The sequence below is a fragment of the Haliotis asinina genome, chromosome 9 (genome assembly GCF_037392515.1).
Source record: "Haliotis asinina isolate JCU_RB_2024 chromosome 9, JCU_Hal_asi_v2, whole genome shotgun sequence".
Classification (NCBI taxonomy): domain Eukaryota; kingdom Metazoa; phylum Mollusca; class Gastropoda; order Lepetellida; family Haliotidae; genus Haliotis; species Haliotis asinina.
The window spans coordinates 40,710,114-40,729,870 of NC_090288.1; the positions used below are offsets into that span (position 1 = coordinate 40,710,114).

Here is a 19,757-nt window from a genome sequence, read left to right on the forward strand (position 1 = left end):
GTTGAATAAAAAAGTGTCAAACTATATCAACCCGGCATATTTTGATTGTCAGAACACTTCAAAGTTGCTCCAATAGAAAAAATTGGGGTGTTGCTTGATTAATTTCCAGGTGTATAGTTATTGTGTAGTCGAAACGGTCACTAGCATACATGTTGACACTCATGAGATTGATCATACGATGGCGCACTAGACAGTTTCTGCAGTTTGGGTTCTGTTTTTGCAAGTTAAATCCCCCCTCGGCAGGCACGCTACTCACTGGTATTGTCAGTGCATTTTCCGAGAACTGAAGTCTAGGAAGCTGTCAGTATATTCAGTTATTAGAACTTTGCAATTATGCTAAAACTGCCACTTCCAATGCCAGAATGGACACGTTTGAATTGCTGAAAATCACGAATTGAACGATCGCGGTCGATATATGGCGCCGTGACGTCATTGTTATCTTGACCAATCACCGGGCTGAAGACATCTAGTAACAGCGCAATCGAATCCCCACTGTAATTGGCTAGGTATTCTTTTCTGTCGGGATATTTGTCAGGATTATGGATATGGTCCATTGCTGCAGGAGGTCCAGGATTTCTCAGAAAATATCTCATCCAGGGAATTTACATTGAACTTTGTCAATATTTCAATGATAGTTTGTTAAACTTTTTTTTTTTTTAAGGAAACAAAATCTGCAAGAACCTCACAGAGTTGGTATCATGTTTTGATTACGATCAGCGTTTCATTGATTATTTTACGTGTTTTTTATTTTATTTTTCACGCTATACTGCAATTCATCTGTCCATTTTCGAGCCGACTTTAGTGAAGTGATCAGTTGTTGACGAACTATAGCCTGTTTTTATGTTATATTGTCCCCAAAATGCTACTTGTTTCAACTTCTCCTACTATGTATTATTTAACAGATAGTCAAGGTGTTTTGTTGTACTTTGAAGACAAGTTTAAAAATGTACACATATTCTTTGCCAACGTCAACACCATTGTGAATTGATATGGCTGAAACATTACCGAAGATACGTACAGATTAACTCATCCAGTCACTGTTGAGTATAACACTACAGCGATGCGTTTATGTGTTTATTTAGCCAACAGTCTGTCCAGGTCCACACAGGTTACAGTACTTCCTGCAGTAGTGGACGCCATCTTCCTTGTCCAGACAAATGGGGTTGTGGGTCTCGTTCATCAGGGCGCAGTCACGGCCAATGAGCATGTCTCGACATTCGTTTGGAGGAATGGTTCCTGTAAAGAAGAGAGACAAGTCTCATTCTCATCAAACACAATTTCTTCAAAACGAGTGGATGTTATAGCTGATCGTCCAAATCGTCACGATCGAGCATCGATCTGCGCAGTTGGGAAACGATGACATGTGTCAACCAAGTCAGCGAGCCTGACCACCCGATCCCGTTAGTCGCCTCTTACGAGTCGCCTTTTATGGCAAGCATGGGTTGCTGAAGGCCTATTCTACCCCGGGACCTTCACGGGTCACATAGATATCAAATCTTCTGATATCAAATATATCAACATTCATTAATAAATGTAAACATATCCTCGGCAAGCCTCGGATGTTTGTAACATTGGCAACTCGTGGTCATTGGTTTGATATCAAAATACATTCGGACGAGATTCTCTATGTATCAATTGATCAAATGCCATAAAAACTTCGAGCATGTAGTAAACGTCAAATATAGCGTTTTGAAGAACTGTTCTGGTAACTTTAAGATGTCTTAAATATGATGTGGTCTATGCGTACACTTCACACACGGAGGGAACTTGGCATTCACCAGTAATTATTTTCCTTTTCACTGTCCTTTTCCTCCAAAACGTATGGTGTGACCTTGTAAATTTTTATGTCCTTCATTACCCATGACACAATGTAACGTGTACAGTTTGTATACGTTTTTGGGTCACGAGATGAGCACAGCCAAATGTATCAGTTATCATGCAGTTTGTTTCATAACGGTTTATTTCAGTCGGAAAAGAGGCACAATTAACGTTCAACTCTAGCAATGGTGTTAATTTCAGTGGACAGAGGTTATAGTTTATTGCTCTCATGCTCTCACTTTTATACAAATCGTGTATTTAGACAAAACGCCTCTACGCTTAACTGTTTGTCAACGTTCTCTTTTCAGGACAGGATTTCTTTTCAAAGTACTGACACTCAACCTTGCCAAATCCAGTTCTGGTAATATATTATGACCTAATATGTGAACACTTTTATTGTGAGCAAACAATGCTTTACAAAGGCTAAAGCTTGATCGACTCTTTTCTAGTTCAGTCCGAAATTAACCCTATTTAATCAAATGAATTTATAAATGTGACTTTCAATATCGTTTCCGCCAAAAAATACTAGCTACTTATGTACGTATGTATGATCGTGTGAACCCTTGATCGTCACTGAATAAATCTGAACTTCCATTTGAACACAAAATGAAACTCTGATTAAAGAATTAATTTTTCAAGCTGATAATATTTTGACCATCCCGAAAAATATCCACAGGAGCTTGCTTACCACAACTGCCCTTCTCGTCGGAGAAGTCGTCACAGTCATTGTCGCCGTCGCACACCCAGCTCTTCTGAATACATCTGCCGTTGGCGCACGTGAATTGCGTGGTACTGCAAGAACCTGGAACACATTGGCGCTGTTCAACGTCAGAAACATCAAGAATATGAACCCAAAGCGTTTTGTTGTATTTAAAGAACGATGGACAATGTTCATTGTATAGACAGCAATGTAAAACCAACTTTCTACTTAACAAGAAATACCTTTGGTACCTTTGAATCAAATTTTGGTGGAACTGTCAGATTACCTGGGTATATTTATAAGGGACAGAACGACATACCGCAATCATATTCATCTGAGTGGTCGCTGCAGTCGTCGTCGCCGTCACACTTCCACTGCGCGTCAATACACAGACCGGAAGTACACCGGAATTGGTCATCAAGGCACGAGGCTGCAAACCAAGACAGTGAGACAGTGTACACAGGAAGCAGTCAACGTATCAAGCCATTCGCTCGACAGGTCTCGAAGTCACTACTGGAGAACGCAAGAGACACCCAGCAGACACGTCTGTTCACACGTCTGTCAGCATGGGCTGGAGGTTTAACTGGGCCCATCGAGGGCCCCGTTTCACAAAGCTCTCAAGAATCTAAGATCTCGTAACTTTCCCCGTAGCATTCTTTTATACTGTAACACTGACTCACGATAGTCGTAGCGATACTAGAGCCCTTTTGTACCTTTCACAAATCTCCAAGCAGTATTTACGAATGTTCTATCTGTCACAAACCTCCATGCAGTATTAATGAATTTGTACCTTTCACAAATCTCCAAGCAGTATTTATGAATGTTGTATCAATTAATGTGTTGCGTATACTTACTGCAGTTGGCCTCATCTGAGCCGTCGGTGCAGTCCTTGTCGCCATCGCAGTACCAGGCGTCCTCAATGCAGATGCCGTCAGACACGCAGTGGAACTCATACTGATCGCACTTCTTCTTACCTACCACGTGATGCAATAACAAAAAAGCAACAAATCAAGACTTGAGTTTTAGCAAGCTGGTTGATTGTCCCCTTTGACAAAGTTCAGATACAATGGCACGTGTCAGTGTATGCCTGAGCACTCGTTCCTATTAGTCACCTCTTATGACAAACATGAGATACTGAAAACCATATTGTCGAGTGTGGCGTAAAATTACATTCACTCACTCACTCCTGAAGACCAATTCTAACCCGGATCTTCACTGCTTGATTACAGAAGTTGTGAGCCAGTCACTGATGTTCAGTTACTGTGTATGGATCAGGGCTTGTACTCGAATTGTCAAACAAACACGAGGGTTGGCCAAACAGTTACCTGAAGCTTCAGGTAGACCGATCTTTTATTAACGGTCCTATAACAGTCTATTCCCTGCCACTGATTTACCCCGTCTCAGTTTAGATGCTTCAGATGTATACCTTAAAGCTTCACACAGTGACAAAACAAGTCCACTAGACCTACATAACAATAAGAACGACTTAAACCGTCCAACTGTCAGTTTTCCCTTTATTCTGGGAACTACACATATATACCGGCCCAAATAAGTTAGGCATATTGATATTTTCAAGACTGATATTTATCAGTATGTTAATGAATAAATACACAATTATTCATAATTTCAAAATTTACAAATGTTCCTAACTATTTTCGTCCAGTATATTTTAGATCCATTTTAGAGGTATGCATTTCACAACTTTTGAGATCTCGTTTTCAATGAGGCCAAAAACTTGTGTTCTTGATGTGTCTGCATGGAGTGTTCTGACGTAACATCTGTCCCATCCCCTCTGCTTTGATTCCTGAAATCTGCAAATGCTAATGAAACAAGTTCTTACCGCAGTCGTCCTCGTCGGAGCCGTCACCACAGTCGTCGTCACCGTCACAGAAATACTCGTGTGTGATACACTTCCCCGAGTTGCACTTGAACTGATGATCGCCGGAACAGTCAGTGGCTGGAGAACAAAGACCGGAAAGCATGCAATAAACTCACTGGCAACAATGTAATTTCAAGTGAGGTACATAGTAGGTCAACTTCATCCACACAGGTTGGTTATGCATCTTTGAATAGAAGGGTGTGAATCAATGGTCAGAATTCGGACCTCTGTCATTTGTGCCGTTGTCATTACGACCAAAATAATCCCGGATGTAGCACCTTCAATTATCCAGAACAACCGAAGTCCTCCTTCGACGCCAACAAGGAAAAGTTCATTTCAAGGTCTCGTGTTTACGCAAGAAATCAATTTCGGTGTATAATCCTATATAAGCCTTTTTATACATCACTGAAATTCCCCCAGCTGTTCCGGAATGGAAGTCGAAAATAGAAGTTTTGATTTTCGAGTGAATCTAACTTCCATTGTTCCTTTACAAATTCTCTATTGCAGGTTTTTTGGTTTTCTTGAGATTAAGTCAGATGATAATGAAGAGGCAAATATCAGTGTATGTCGTATTCCTGCGCAAATATAGATAGAGCAGAGTTGTAAATACCTACCGCAGTTGATCTCATCGGAACCATCTATGCAATCATCCTCAGTGTCGCACGTGTAGTCTTTGTCAATGCATCCGCCGAAACGGCACTTGAACTGACGGTCCGTACACCCGGCGTCTTGAACAAACAGGGAAGAAGGACAGTCAAAGATATGTCGTTAAAAGAGAGATGGTTTTTCTTCTACATCATTAACCCATGGACATCCGCGTTTCCAGCAACGCATGCTTCGGCATGGAGTGGTCAGACTCACTGGGTTGGTGTCATGACGCCCGTTCGTCCCGGCAGTTCACCAGGAACTTGGCAATGCACTTACAGAAGAGTGGAACAATCCTCTCTTCGCAACCATCGAGACACCTTGTTGTGAGCGTGATACGATGGCTGTGATCGCATTATGAGGATCACATACTCGCCACTGAGGTTGGTCTATTTGACAATGAATTTGTCTCTGATTTCTTTTTTCTTTATGTATTAGTTTTGTTCAGGCATTGCCATATTGACGTGTGGCCTGACTGGCTATTGGTCACATGTTGTTTGTTGGAATTGTGTGGCATATGGCGGCAGGTGTTTGCCCATTAAATATGTCTCCATGTGTTATATGCTATGCTATTTCAGGAGATGCACACATTTTGATGCTTCGCGTCTTTGAGCAATTTATGCCCAAACTTCCTTGTTTATTTGAATTTTAATTCAGGTCATTATACTTGGGTGGGTGAGTTGGAATTTACGCCGTGTGTATCAACATTCCAGCAATATCATGACAGGGGACGCCAGACATGGGCCTCACACATTGTCCTCTTTTGGGGAATCGAACACGGGCCCTCTGCGTGACTAACGAACACAGTGATCAATAGATGCAAGAGAGAATCCAAAGTCAGTGAACCACGAGACAGCTAAAAACGCCATGATGATGTCGTCACTCGCAGGTGGGGCTCCGTGGCATCTGGTCTAGAACTAATCATCCTCAAGACAATAAAACATGTACCGAGCACCAAGACTTGTAAACACTATTGTGAGGAACATGAAAATACTTTGCTAGCTCGATTGTCCTTGCTAAGGTAACATTGTAATGCACAAGCTGGAGTTCCTTGAGAACTGGACCAGGGCCTAGATTTTCGAAGCTCTCTTAGCGCTAATATAGTCGTAAGTGTATATAGAGGATACTAAACGACCTTCCGTGTAATACCATTTTTATTAAGCGAGTTAATGATTTGGTATCAGACGAGCGAAAGTGATTTTGATACCAAATCTTGAACGAGTTTAATGAAAATGGTATTTCACGTAAGCGAGTTTAGTATTCTGTTTATTACTCGCCAACATAAATTGACAGAAACTTCGGCGAAATTGCCTACAGTGTGAGAACTCTCAGCTCTCAAGTCAAACAAGGTCTAGTAAAATCGCGACATCAACATTAGCATTGTGACGTCACAACTTTGAACCATTTTGACGTCATACGTCAAGCGGTATTACACTAGTGTAATATTGAAGTGAAAATACTACACTGCAGTATCTTCCACGGGTGAGTAATAAGTTAATGTATATCACTTAGACTGTCTTAGCGTTAAGAGAACTTTGAAAATATTGGTTCAGGGGCCCATCACCATCTCACTAGGGCAAAATACAGCCTCTCGTCTTGTCATGGACAAGACAATACGAGTTCTTCATACCAGTGCTGTCAGTCCTTCTCAAGAGTCTAACGCTGACATGTACATAGACAGTTTGACATCTTAGAGAAAGCTTGGTACATGAAAGGTGCGATTAGAACACCCCAGACCATTCACAACACCATTCGATGGCGTGTATATTTTATTATTATAGGATATTTTTATACAGCGCACATATCCACCCAACTAGTGCTTGCTCAAGGCGCTGATGTGTTTTTCACGCGATCATTGGATGCCAATCTCAACAGCACATGGCATTATCAATCTCGGCTCCCATGGGAGTATACAACTCTTGCTGCCCCTAGGCGCACCGTGTTTATTGTGGCTTTCTCATCCTGCCGAGGTACCCATTCAAGGCTGGGTGGGCTGGGATCCAGTCACAGTACTTTGACCAGGGGTACTGCACGCTGCTGTACCTGCAACTATGTGTATGCATGTATTCATGTTGTCACCATCACATACCAACGAATTCGTGGGTACTTTAAAGTGCACAGGGTTGTGTACTGTACACTAGGGGTTGTGACAACACAGACGGAGTCTGCACTCGAGTGGACTAGAACGTTTTTACACCCGGTCACAGGTGGGCTGGATCCCGGCAACTCAACGTCTCTGGATAACTAGCCTGGCGCTTTCACCACCTCACCCACCGCCTTTAAGCATCAGCTCATAAGTAGAGTTACTTAGTTTCACTTTTGAACTTTAATTTTTTAAAATTTTACAACAGAGTAATGAAATGAACATTGTTAATCCCAAACGAGGCCTTTGTCTCCTTCATGTAGATATATTGTGATGATGTTTTTTCAAGAAAGTCAATACTCACTGTCCATGACGAAGGCCCTGGCAAGGCCTAAGCATACTAAAAGGACGGCAACTTTGTACATGACTCCTGATCTTCAGTGAGTGACGAAAATGAGGCGAAAGTGTGTCTTCCGATTTCTTTATAGTACCCCAAGGTTCAAATTTTGTAATGAGCCTCAACAACAAAGACCCCCGACTTTTAAACGTCTACTGTCGCTATGGTGAACCTCTTCGTTGAGTCTCGCCTATGAGTAGAACACCCCTGGACTAGTCCACTTTCGCTAGGTTTCGTGAAATGGGATTGCTTTCTGCACTTCTTTAATTGCAATGGGTGCACTTAAGTTGTGTGTGCATGGCAGCTGTGAGAGTATACAGATGGTATGCTTGCATGGAACGTCTCGGCTTATTTCTAAATATATCCACATGGCAAAATTGGCTTCGATAATATTCTTTTTCTTCAGAAGTGGCTAACTGCATTTTGACGTCAAGCACGCGGCATGCTGTGTCATGAATAATAACTGCTGTCTCAGTCAGGCAAAAGGGATTTTCAAGACACGTGATGTTTGTTCTTGTTTAAAGCTGCTCTCATCAATACACCAGCTTAAGGCGACGGTTTTTAAAAGATTGAGTCTGGACGAGGCAATCCAGTGATCAACAACATGAGCATCGGTCTACGCAGTTGGGATACCATGATATGTGTCAACCAAGTCAGCGAGTCTGACCACCCTATCCCGTTAGTTACATCCTACGACAAGCAAGCGGTTACTGAAGACCATTTGTAACCCAGATCTTCATGGATCCCAATACAGATAATGTATGACAGGAAAAATAATTTCACACAAACGTACAGTGGCGAACCACTGTACATCAGCTGAAAATACTTCAGACTGAATAATGGTAGATCTCATTCCCGCGGTATCGACCGTATACCGCTATATAATCACATTTGGACTCCAAAATGGGTAGAAACACAATATCAACCACTGTGTCTTGTGTATTTCCTTTTTACCGGTTTATAATTGTTGTAGACACCAAAGACGAGCGAAGACGTAACACGTAATAGTGAGTGAGTTTAGTTTTACGCCGCACTCAGCAATATTCCAGCTATATGGCGGCGGTTTGTAAATAATCGAGTCTGGACCAGACAATCCAGTGATGCATCGATCTGCGCCGTAACACGTAATAGACGTAGACGACTCATTCAGATCTCTAAAACTGTTCACGTGGGAAAGGGTATCGCAATATCCTATATTTTTCTTCGTATCAATATGTAATCATAGGAAAGGACGTTCTCCTTACTTAACATACGATCTGAACACACTATCATCAAGGTATAATTACTTGGCAAAGAATGAAAACCTGCAGAGTATTCAGAAAAAAGTGGTAAAGTTATGTTAACATGTCTTTTCTAAAACAATCACATAATTATCAATAACCGATCACAACGTCAATATGTTGTGCAACCTCCGTCACAAGGTCACAGTGATACACATCTGCAGTACCGCTGTCACGGTTAGCTTTGGGGATCGAGGTTTTTCTTTGTCCAATATTCTAATGATAATAGCAATGCTGCCGCTTGAACCTTGGAGGAACTTCACACAGTTTCACCCAATACTAAGAACAATAAACCAAAGAAAATACGATTTCACGTAAAACTAACAGAAACAAGAAAACATATTTCCTGGATAGAGCTGTGCCTGAAACTAAGATCATCGGGGAATCCGATTCAAGATAAACTTCGGGCCGAGTATAAATCTCGTTTGAATAAAATCTGGAGCTCAGCGCTAAATGCTCGAAACAAGGTCAAAGCCACCAATACTTGTGTTGTGCCACTCCTCTCCTATTCCTTTGGAGTAGTTCATTGGACAAAACAAGACATCCGCCTGACCAGAAGGATCATGTCTGATAACAGAGCACACCACCCTCGTTCCTCTCTTAATCGTTCATGTATGCCAGTCAATTCTGGAGAGGTCGGGGTTTGATTAATGTGGATGCTCTCCATGACAGAATGTTATTGTGTACTTTTGCACATATTTATTTATCGGATGATCCTCTGGTGATGCACGTCAAGACATGATGAAAGCAAGGAATTCCACGGCTATTTTAAGCGTGCTAAGTTTGTTGGACACAATCTGAAATCCGAGGTGATTTTGTTGAGGGCGATGTACTGCTGGATGGTACAGCGATGGGAGTAAACCAGATGAAGTCCTTTACCAAGTCTGCCCACCTTTGTTGAGAAGTTGTCTGAGAAACCATTGCATCGTGTGTACATGCAGTGTGTGGAACAGAACAGCAAGCCAACCGCCTGGATGAAGTCTGCTGGTCTCAAATGTGAAACTGAGGGCTTCCTGTTTGCTGCTCAAGATCAGTCACTTCCCACTCGCAATCGACAAAATGTAATTCTTAATCAAAATCAAAATGTCGCTATGAATTTACAGAGACTGTCCAACACCTTGTCAGTGGATGCCCTTCCTTGGCACAAACAGCATACAAGTATCTTATAAGACATGATGGCATGTCTCGCTGCTTTTACTATCGTCTCCGCCATGCCTGTGGCTTTGACCCAGAGGTCCATCCATGGTACGACCCTGAACATGTCCAGGGCGTCCTGGAAAATGATGCTTTTAAACTTCTCTGGACTAGGCCAATGTACAATCCGAGACAAATTCCAGCCAATAAACCTGACCTTGTCTTTTTTGATAAAGCCAATGAAATTATTTATATCATTGAATTTTCCGAACCCTGCCTGCTGCATTCTATCCTGTAAAACATAATAATAATCTACTTCTATAGCGCAGAGATCCAGGTAGGCTGCTCACAGGCGCTTATGCAATTCAGTCTATTTCAAATAGATGTGTCTATAGATGTTTTCGAAAAGTTTGTAGACTTGGAGCGGATTAGTGACAAGGGGAGGTTGTTCCATAGCATGGGAGCTGGACATTCAAAGCAGCAGTACCCATATTTGGTCTTAGATGGTCTGGTGATAAGTAGATTTTTATCTTGTGATCTAAGAGATCTTGTTGGTCTGTGGCTATTCAGAAGAGATGACAAGTGAGATGGAGCGGTTGTGATCTTCAGGCACTTGTAGATGATGGTGAGCACCTTAAATTTTATGTGTCTAGCAACAGGTAGCCAATGCAGTTCTCCTAACCTGTGGGTGAAGTGGTCTCTTCGAAGACGAGTTATTATCCTGACCTGAATAGCATACAGGATGCAGGACACCGGGTAGTCAGCATAATACACGTGCTGGCGGTTTTCATCTGGGACACCGTAGGCTTAACTCAACCATCTAAGCAGGAAGGAGACCCATATTTGCTGATCAACAACGAAATCCATTAAATTTCTAAGTTATAGCGTTGTAAGAACCGTTTACCGAAATGTGAGATTTTCCTAATGACGAGTACGCGTGCTGGAAGTGATAGCTGGCATTGATCGTAACTCGTGCATATCTGAAATGGGTGTTAAAAACATACATGTTCCAATACGTTTTTCATGTGTATTGAGGTGCACAGTTGCTTGCTTCTCATCACAGTTTCTTATGACGATGATGATGATGATGGTGATGGTGGTGATGATGATGACGATGATGATGATGATGATGATGACGGCGGTGATGCTCCTGCTGCTGCTGATGATGATGATGATTCTTGCATTGCTACAATCACACCGTCCGTAGTTTTTCACAGACACTTCATGATTTCCTCTACCATTAAGTTCACTATTAAATATCACAATACAGGCACTATTGTTGTGTTAATGTGTTTATTTAGCCAACAGTCTGTCCAGGTCCACACAGGTTACAGTACTTCCTGCAGAAGTGTCCACCGTCTACATGGTCCAGACAGATTGGGTTGTGGGTCTCGTTCATTAGGGCACAGTCACGGCCAATCAGCACGTCTCGACATTCGTTTGGAGCCACGGTTCCTGAAACGATAGGACTTCTTATACAGGTCTTGGATACAGTCTCTTCTCTTCATGCAAGGGAGGAACCTTACCAGCCAGCGTTTTATATTTGCATACATAGATATAAATTTAGATTACATGTATCCATTTGGCTAATGAATATCACAGCAAAGAACTTCGATGAAGGCCATAACATGTAAACATTCTTGAGAGAATAAACATGAGATTTGACAAAAACAAAACGCGAGTGAATGATTTTACATTTATGCTGCTTCTAGCAATATTCTAGCAATATTACGACGGTGGAGACTAGAAATGGGTATCACAGATTGTACCTATGTGGGGAATCGACCCCACATAGGTACCACTAGGCTACCCCACTGCCCAGTTCAACGTCAGAGACAACTATTCATTTTTCAACATTTGAACTATATTGACGCTGGCCGAACACTCTCTGACTTGAGTCTGTAAAGGTTTCTGATGACAGATTTTTAACAATAGAACATAACATATTTTCCTTGCAACCCACGTACCACATGTGCCACTCTCGTCGGAGAAGTCGTCACAGTCATTGTCGCCGTCGCACACCCAGCTCTTCTGAATACATCTGCCGTTGGCGCACGTGAACTGGGAAGTACTGCAGGGACCTGGAACACAATGAAGATGTTAAACGTCTGGGCCTATTCCACGAAAACGTAATCAAAGACCAACCGCAGTTTGAAGGCTGTCCGTTGCAGTACCCAGCAGCCTAAACTGTTGGTGATCATGCAAGAACCTGGGACACTCAGAACGTCAGTGCCCTGATAATCAAGTGTGTTGTTATCTTTAGAGTGTTTACACAAAGGAATTTAAAGAATTTGTCTATTGTATAAACATCTCATCCTTCATTGTAACTCCTATATCTGTACATCTCTGGCTTCCATTCACTACCCTATGTGTAGTCACTGGCTTCTCCAGCTTACTGCTTCACCGTTTATGGCGATTACGTAATTATGTTCTTTTCTTTGTCAGTTACATTTTCCATGTCTCATATTGTCTCACGTGTCTATTATACTGTCTCACTTGTCTATGATATTGTTATAGCTATTATATATATGCGTGCACGCATGCACGCACGCACCTCACGCATATATACACATCTAACCTGTGATGGTCCATGGTAGACAAGGGCTTCAGCAACCCGTGCATGCCATAAAAGGCGACTCAGCTTGTCGTAAGAGGCGAATAACAGGATCAGGTGGTCAGGCTAGCTGACTTCGTTGACACATGTCATCGGTTCCCAATGGCACAGATCGATGCTCATGTTGTTGATCACTGGATTGTCTGGTCCAGACCCGATTATTTACAGACCGCAACCATATAGCTGGAATATTGCTGAGTGCGGCGTATACCTAAACGCACTGACTGATTGATTGACATCCCCTCCACTTCAAGTATCACTCCTGCTTCATAATGGTACAAGAATCTGTATCGAAACGTCGCAACCAGGCAAGAAAGAAGTTGTTATCCATATTTTATTGTTCTATTTTGTAAATGAAAAGAAGTCAAAGAGCACCGGTAATTTAGAGGGTGCGTTTTGAACATCCACAAGCTATTGCTCTGTCAGTTTCATTGCAGTCATATGAACAATGTGGTGTTGTAGAACTTCATTTTATCATAAAACGTAGTATGACTGGCATCATTCGACGTTCAAGTCCTTCTTGACCTTCCTGTGAAACGGGGGCTACCTGGTAACTAGGCTAAATGTAAACTATACGATGGAGAGATATCAGACCATTAGACCAAAGGAAAACAGATTGTATCTGAACCAGATGAAATGTTGATGCAATTAAATCAAACTTACTAGATTTATGTTTCTTTTAACATCAGCATTACTTCAACTATCCGATGATTGATTGCAAATAATCGAGTCTTGGGACAGACCATCCACTGATCGGTATCATAAGTCACGACCCGCGGTTTGACAACGCTTTTTAAACCTAGCCACTGTGACTGACCGCCCAACCCGGCTAAACCATTTCAATCGAATCTTAGTATGCAACCACTATGTTTTACTTCGTTCCTTTTACTTTGCATCCGCGTGCCAAGAATAGCAGTTAATCTGATCCGGTTTCTGAGAACCCTGTTGTCTTAACAGAGATGACGTACCGCAGTTGTGTTCATCTGAGCCGTCGCTGCAGTCGTCGTCGCCGTCACACTTGTAGTTCAAGTCAGTGCACAGACCGGAAGTACATCGGAACTGGTCGTCCATGCACGACGCTGATGACAAGATATAGTGTGTACAAAGAAAGCAGGGTAGGGGTAAGATGAATGATGTTGCTGGGTCCTGTATTACTAACGGGGGCCATTGATTACTGCAAGCTTTACAGATTCTTGTTCATATTCCCTTTGGTAAATCATAACTTTGAATATTTACTATAGTCCGTTTGGGTTCAAATGAGAACGATGAATGATTCAATAACCTAAAATTGGGATAAGTGCACAAAGCATAAATAAGACACATGGACCTGAAACCTCTGTAGCCGACTGAGCCCGAAACCATCATGTAATATTGTGCTATTTTCACGCTTCGCTTCACAAGGTGATGGGGAGGGGAGCAAACGGCTGATGGAACAACGCCTGACTACCCGGGTTCATCTCTCCTGGCTGGGTTACAGAGGTTGCAGGACCACTTTTCTATTGCATATACTGTTTTCCAATACTACTTACTGCAGTTGGCCTCATCTGAACCGTCGGTGCAGTCCTTGTCGCCATCGCAGTAATACGCGTCCTCCACGCAGATGCCGTCAGTCACACAGTGGAACTCATACTGGTCGCACTTCTGTGCTCCTGTGACAAGCACGTGTACGGTGGTGGATCAGGGTGTGTTTATTTCGGCAATGTGTACGTTCCTACCAGAACATTATATACCATCAAACTACATCAAAAGGACGAAAAATGAACGATTCCAGTCATCTGTGCGCGAAACAAACAGTAGCCTGAATGCCGGTATGAAATAAGTCAAAGGATAATGTGTTTGCGACTGCGTCATCAGGGGAGCAGGATACGCTTCTCTTTCCCTTCTGACGAACATCTGGTGCCATCACAATTTGAAAGAGATTCATCAGCTCGACCGGAAACATGAAGATTTCACTAAGAATCAACCGTGTATATTAAAAACTATGTTTAGAGAAAGACCAGCTGCAATAGAAGATTGCAAAGTACAAGCCATCATTTGCGACTCAAGTTAAAACCTAAGGTCTAGTTGTGAGGTCAAGGAATGAGCAAATGTTGTACACTGATGCAGATACCAGTACTTCATTAGAGGTACACAAGACAAGCGTTGGCAACAGGATCAAGACCCGAAATTTCGGGTGGCAACCCAGGCCATCAACCTGGTCATTTTAGCGATTCTTATGGCAAACATTAGTTGTTTTTTGTTGTTGTTGTTGTTTTGTTTCAGTTCCTGGAAGTGTCCTTCAAATGTTTATTCTTACCACAGTCGGCCTCGTCGGATCCGTCACCACAGTCGTCATCACCGTCACAGAAATACTCGTGTGTGATACACTTCCCGGAATTGCACTTGAACTGATGGCTCCCGGAACAGTCGGTGGCTACGGAAGTCGCGGAGAAAGACGTGAGTTCAAGAACACACGGGGAATGCAATGAATAGATAACTATGCCATTCCCCATAGTCACAGACCATCTGCACATACTGAATATTAGACAGAATGTAAATAACAGACACGTAAATTTTGAAATGAAAGTTCTTAAGTTTTTCTTTTGTCAGTACACCTGCAATTTAATTGTCACGGGAGAAATCTCAACATTAACGTTTAAGATTTCTGAACCTGACAGATTTTCACGGTTATTCTCTATAGGATCGTCATTTTTGGAGATTACACTTTCTCAGTAAAGTATTGATTCTGAAACTGCTGTTAGGCTGAGTTCCTTCCGGGATTCGAACCCATACTCTCAGAGTCAGGCAACTAATCGCCAGCACACAAAGTGAGCCGTATGACCCACTCAGCCATTACTCAAATACATTAAAGTAACAGAATCTGCTTGACATCATCCTACTGTTTTGGAGCATGACACGTGAACGGACTTGAGGATGTGTGGACATCTCCCTAAGCTACGATCTGGTGAGAGAACAGATATGAATGGGTACCACAGTTGATCTCATCGGATCCGTCAGAGCAGTCGTCCTCGGTGTCGCACGTGTAGTCTTTGTCCACACATTCGCCGCTACGACACTTGAACTGACGGTCTGAACACCCGGCGTCTTGAATAGACAAGGAAATAGGATTGAGACAGGGTAAGTTGAAATGACTACAAACAATATATCGGATAACTGTGGTTTATATTTGTGTATGTATTTATGTAGTCAACATCATCCATATTACCCAAGTGGCATCTTCAGCATAGCTTCTGGTATGTTGTTCTGGCGTGATATTGCGGGAATATTGGTGACATCAGGGTAAAACTAAAATTCACTCACTCACTCCTGTGAATTGTTACTAATCTATCTGATCAATGAACAGTCGAAGCTCGGTTGCATAAAATCGTCGGTGATACGCATGCATATGAATTGTACATGAATTGTTATTAATATACACTCTTGTTCTGCCGAAGGTGTTTTTAGCAATAAAATAGTCATAGTCAAATTCCTGATTAGAGGTGATCTTCAGAGACTGACGGGAACAGATGGCCAGTCTCGCTGGTCGTTGCGTGTCATCGAATCCCCATTGCGTAGATATCTGCTCATGGTGCTCACTGTTCGGTCCAGACTCGATTGTCATTTTCAAACTGCTGTTAACTGGCAGATTGCGGAGTTCGGTGTTAAAAACCAAACTGATTACCATGCATTTTTTCCCACTTCCTTCCACGCAATAACTCCTCTACCAATCTCGCTTTATAATATTGTTTGACAATTGTATAATTTGTATGCCCAAAGATTATGGTAGTCATTTAAACAAACATCTTAGCAATTTGTATGGTTTGACCACAGGCAGATTTACTTCAATGACAGAGGAAGAATAAGATATATTCCACTGACAAAAACATAATAGACTCAAATTAATAACATAGCATATCTTGTGTGCAAGACATCATGGAAAATAAAGAAAATCATGATTTCTGTTAAGGAAAACAATGTGGTTTGACTCTTGGACGAACACAGCCCTATAAGTTATTCAGTACCAGTGTCCCCCAAGCCCGACACAGTAAGTCATGTACATTCCAGTTAAGAAACATATAGACACATGACAACAATGTTTTGCCACAAAAGAATTCTCAATACTCGCTGTCAAAGACGAAGGCCCTGGCAAGGCCTAAGCATACTAAAAGGACGGCAACTTTGTACTTGACTCCTGATCTTCCAAGATAGTGACGAGAATGAGGCGAAAGTGTGTCTTCCGATTTCTTTAAAGTGCCCCAAGATTCAAATTTTGTAATGAGCCTCAACAAAAAAGACCCCCGATTTTTAAACGTCTACTGTCGCTATGGTGAACCTCTTCGTTGAGTCTCGCCTATGAGTAGAACACCCCTGGACTAGTCCACTTTCGCTAGGTTTCGTGAAATGGGATTGCATTAGTTCATAAGTAGAGTTACTTAGTTCCACTTTTAGAACTTTAATTTTAAAACAATTTACAAAAGAGTAATGAAATGAACATTGTTAATCCCAAACGAGGCCTTTGTCTCCTTCATGTAGATATATTGCGATGATGTTTCTTCAAGAAAGTCAATACTCACTGTCAAAGACGAAGGCCCTGGCAAGGCCTAAGCATACTAAAAGGACGGCAACTTTGTACATGACTCCTGATCTTCCAAGATAAGCGAAATGGTTTGAATGTGTCCAATTAGTAGGTCCAAGGTCCAAGTTTTGATTGAGCCTCAGCAAGAAGTTTGGCCGAGTGACTTAGGGTTTGAGTGTCACTATGGTAAAGCTCTTTGTCGAGTCTCAGCAATTAATACGACACCCGTCTCTACAGCTACGGTTAAAGGACTGCTTTCTGAATTTCCTATAGGTAGTATTTTCATCTAACAGGTCAGCACGTGATAGCGGTACGGGTGAACAGGTGATCCTGGCATGGTATTTCTTGCCTTATCTTGGGGAAAAATCACCTGTCGATCTTTTGCTTCGATATCTCTTGTCGTTTTTCCAGATGAAATATTTACCTGTATCTTGATGTAAAGAATGTGGGATGGTGTTCTGAACAGGCAACATCGCATTTCAGTCACATCATGGTACTGAGACAGTGGAGGAGACATTTTCACACAACTTTACAATCACGAATCACTGTACCACGAATCACCCCGTAGCATACTCAGCACGGAAGGAGAAACGGGTGCGTTGGGGCACTCTCTAGGCATACTCCGGAGCAAACCTAATATTTCTAGGACCATGAATTACTAGTATGCTCAATTTGGTGATCATGTGACAAAGAGGACACAAAAGGACAAATATGGCCGCTTGTAAAAAGATATATTGACGTGGCTGATCAAGGACCGATAATACAGGTTAGAAACCTGTTCTTCCCTCCTCAGCTGCAAATTGGAGGCCGTTTTGGTTTTATTTTTTGTTGTTATTTTGTTTTTGTTTTCCTAAGAAATCGTGTTACGTGCTTTTTCTTTGTCAAATTCTTTAGTTCAACTGTCAGACAAGACAGAAACGTCCAAATGGGCACCGTTCGTGCTTATCTCCTTGGGGAGCTGTTTTGTATACGATCCGGAATTCAGGGAAAATCAAAACAAGGAAATCTAGCAAAGACGTGTAGCTATACTGAAAGGCATATTCATCTTGCATGCATCATGCCAACATCATGCATGCTTTCAGGCATAAATTGCCAGATTGAATGGCAGCCGTTCACTTGTTTTCTGAACAAATCAGCTTTGGCGATGTTAAGGATAGATCAACGTCAACAAGCCATGGGACGTCTACACAGTCTCCAGCCACGTTTCTTTTGCGTTTCAATATATAAGGAAGTATATCTTGGATCTGTTCAATAACAATCAGATAATTTAGTAAATGAGCAAATTCCTGCCACTTGTGTTATGGCAAGACGGTGGAGTTCAACTTTCAAAAACTCAAGTTTTCTATCGTGTCCCGTAATACTGCAATAGCTCCAGCCTCTGGAGGTTACATCTCACAACCGATGTACAAGAGAACACACTCTGTCATCATGTTCTCAGAGAGCACCATGTGACTCGTGCTGAGTTGTTCGATCAAGGTTATTACATTTTCACAAAGCTCTCGTAAGCCTAAGATCTCGTAACTTTTCCTATGTTACAGTATACCAGGTACAAATGCTACGAGAAAAGTTACGAGATCTTAGGATTACGAGAGTTTTGTGAAACGGGGCCCAGACATTTCCATGTGATGGCTCAAAAAAATTGTCCGATGCAGTACCATATGGTCCCATTTCAGTTGTTGTTTTTGTTGTTGCTGTTGTTTTCGTTTTTGTTTGATTTTTTTAAAGGATGAAAACTGACTAACATTTGCCTTTAGTTTATGACGTGTGCCACGGTGGGACACGTTCATTTCGGGAACAGCTGTTATTATCATTAAGAATACTGCAATACAGGCTCATAATGACATCGTAATTGCACAATCCACCCTTCATGTAGCAGAGATTTATTATGGATGTCGAGAGTGTTTGGCTGCTTTCAGGTATTTATTTTTTAAACGGTTTCAAGCACAGGACATCTGACGACCTACTGAGTGGCGCTACGCAGTAAGTACAAGAGGACGAAAATAAATGTGTATTTATAATGCGCCTACTACACACTTTACGGCATGCTGCAGAATATTTACAATGGAGTATTTACAGATGAAATTATAAGTTATATGCAGAGTTTTAGGTCTGGACCTAAATATGTCAGTTATGTTAGACCTTTTAATGACACAAGAGAGAGTTCCAAAGTAATGGTGAAGAAAACGAGAACGATCGGTATCCAAAGCATTTTTAGTTTGGAGAATGGGATGACCAGATTTTGTGTGAGCGCAAGCAGCGTGCGGGGACAGACAGGTGTAGGGGTTCCGTCAAGTTGGAGGGAGCCAAACCATGGAAGCACTTGTATGTCAGACAGAGGATCTTAAAGTCATTTCTGGCCGTAACTGATAGCCAGTGCAGTTCATTCAACACGAGACTACAAAATGTTATTCATCCTTGGCCAGCCACCACAGGTCAGAATTCCAATACTTCGTTACGATGTTCTTGTAAATGTGACTCTCCTTCTGCCTAGCGGTCTTAAGACTGAACGTCAGAAAAAAAACGCATAGGCTGTTGACGTAGCTTGTAAACCGACCAATCGCCAACTTGTACATTCTGGCGGCAAGCCAAGCATGCTGGGGAATTCCAAATATACCTGGCACCTTTTTCCGTGCTTGCAATGAACGTTTTGAC

The 19,757-nt window shown here is 42.0% G+C and overlaps 2 protein-coding genes across 2 annotated transcripts; both read right to left on the reverse strand.

Annotated features, from left to right (window-relative positions):
• Positions 1–1,064: 1,064 nt before the first annotated feature.
• On the reverse strand, positions 1,065–7,817 carry LOC137295765 (very low-density lipoprotein receptor-like). The gene is made up of 7 exons (XM_067827303.1): positions 7,490–7,817; positions 5,012–5,125; positions 4,359–4,475; positions 3,373–3,492; positions 2,838–2,948; positions 2,507–2,620; positions 1,065–1,236 (listed from the first exon to the last, which is right to left on the reverse strand). Exons 1-7 carry the CDS (start codon positions 7,548–7,550, stop codon positions 1,079–1,081), a joined length of 795 nt encoding a protein of 264 aa, XP_067683404.1. The 5' UTR covers positions 7,551–7,817; the 3' UTR covers positions 1,065–1,078.
• A 3,416-nt stretch (positions 7,818–11,233) lies between these two features.
• On the reverse strand, positions 11,234–17,164 carry LOC137296335 (very low-density lipoprotein receptor-like). The gene is made up of 7 exons (XM_067828107.1): positions 17,104–17,164; positions 15,521–15,634; positions 14,847–14,963; positions 14,080–14,199; positions 13,519–13,629; positions 11,904–12,017; positions 11,234–11,391 (listed from the first exon to the last, which is right to left on the reverse strand). Exons 1-7 carry the CDS (start codon positions 17,162–17,164, stop codon positions 11,234–11,236), a joined length of 795 nt encoding a protein of 264 aa, XP_067684208.1.
• Positions 17,165–19,757: the final 2,593 nt, after the last annotated feature.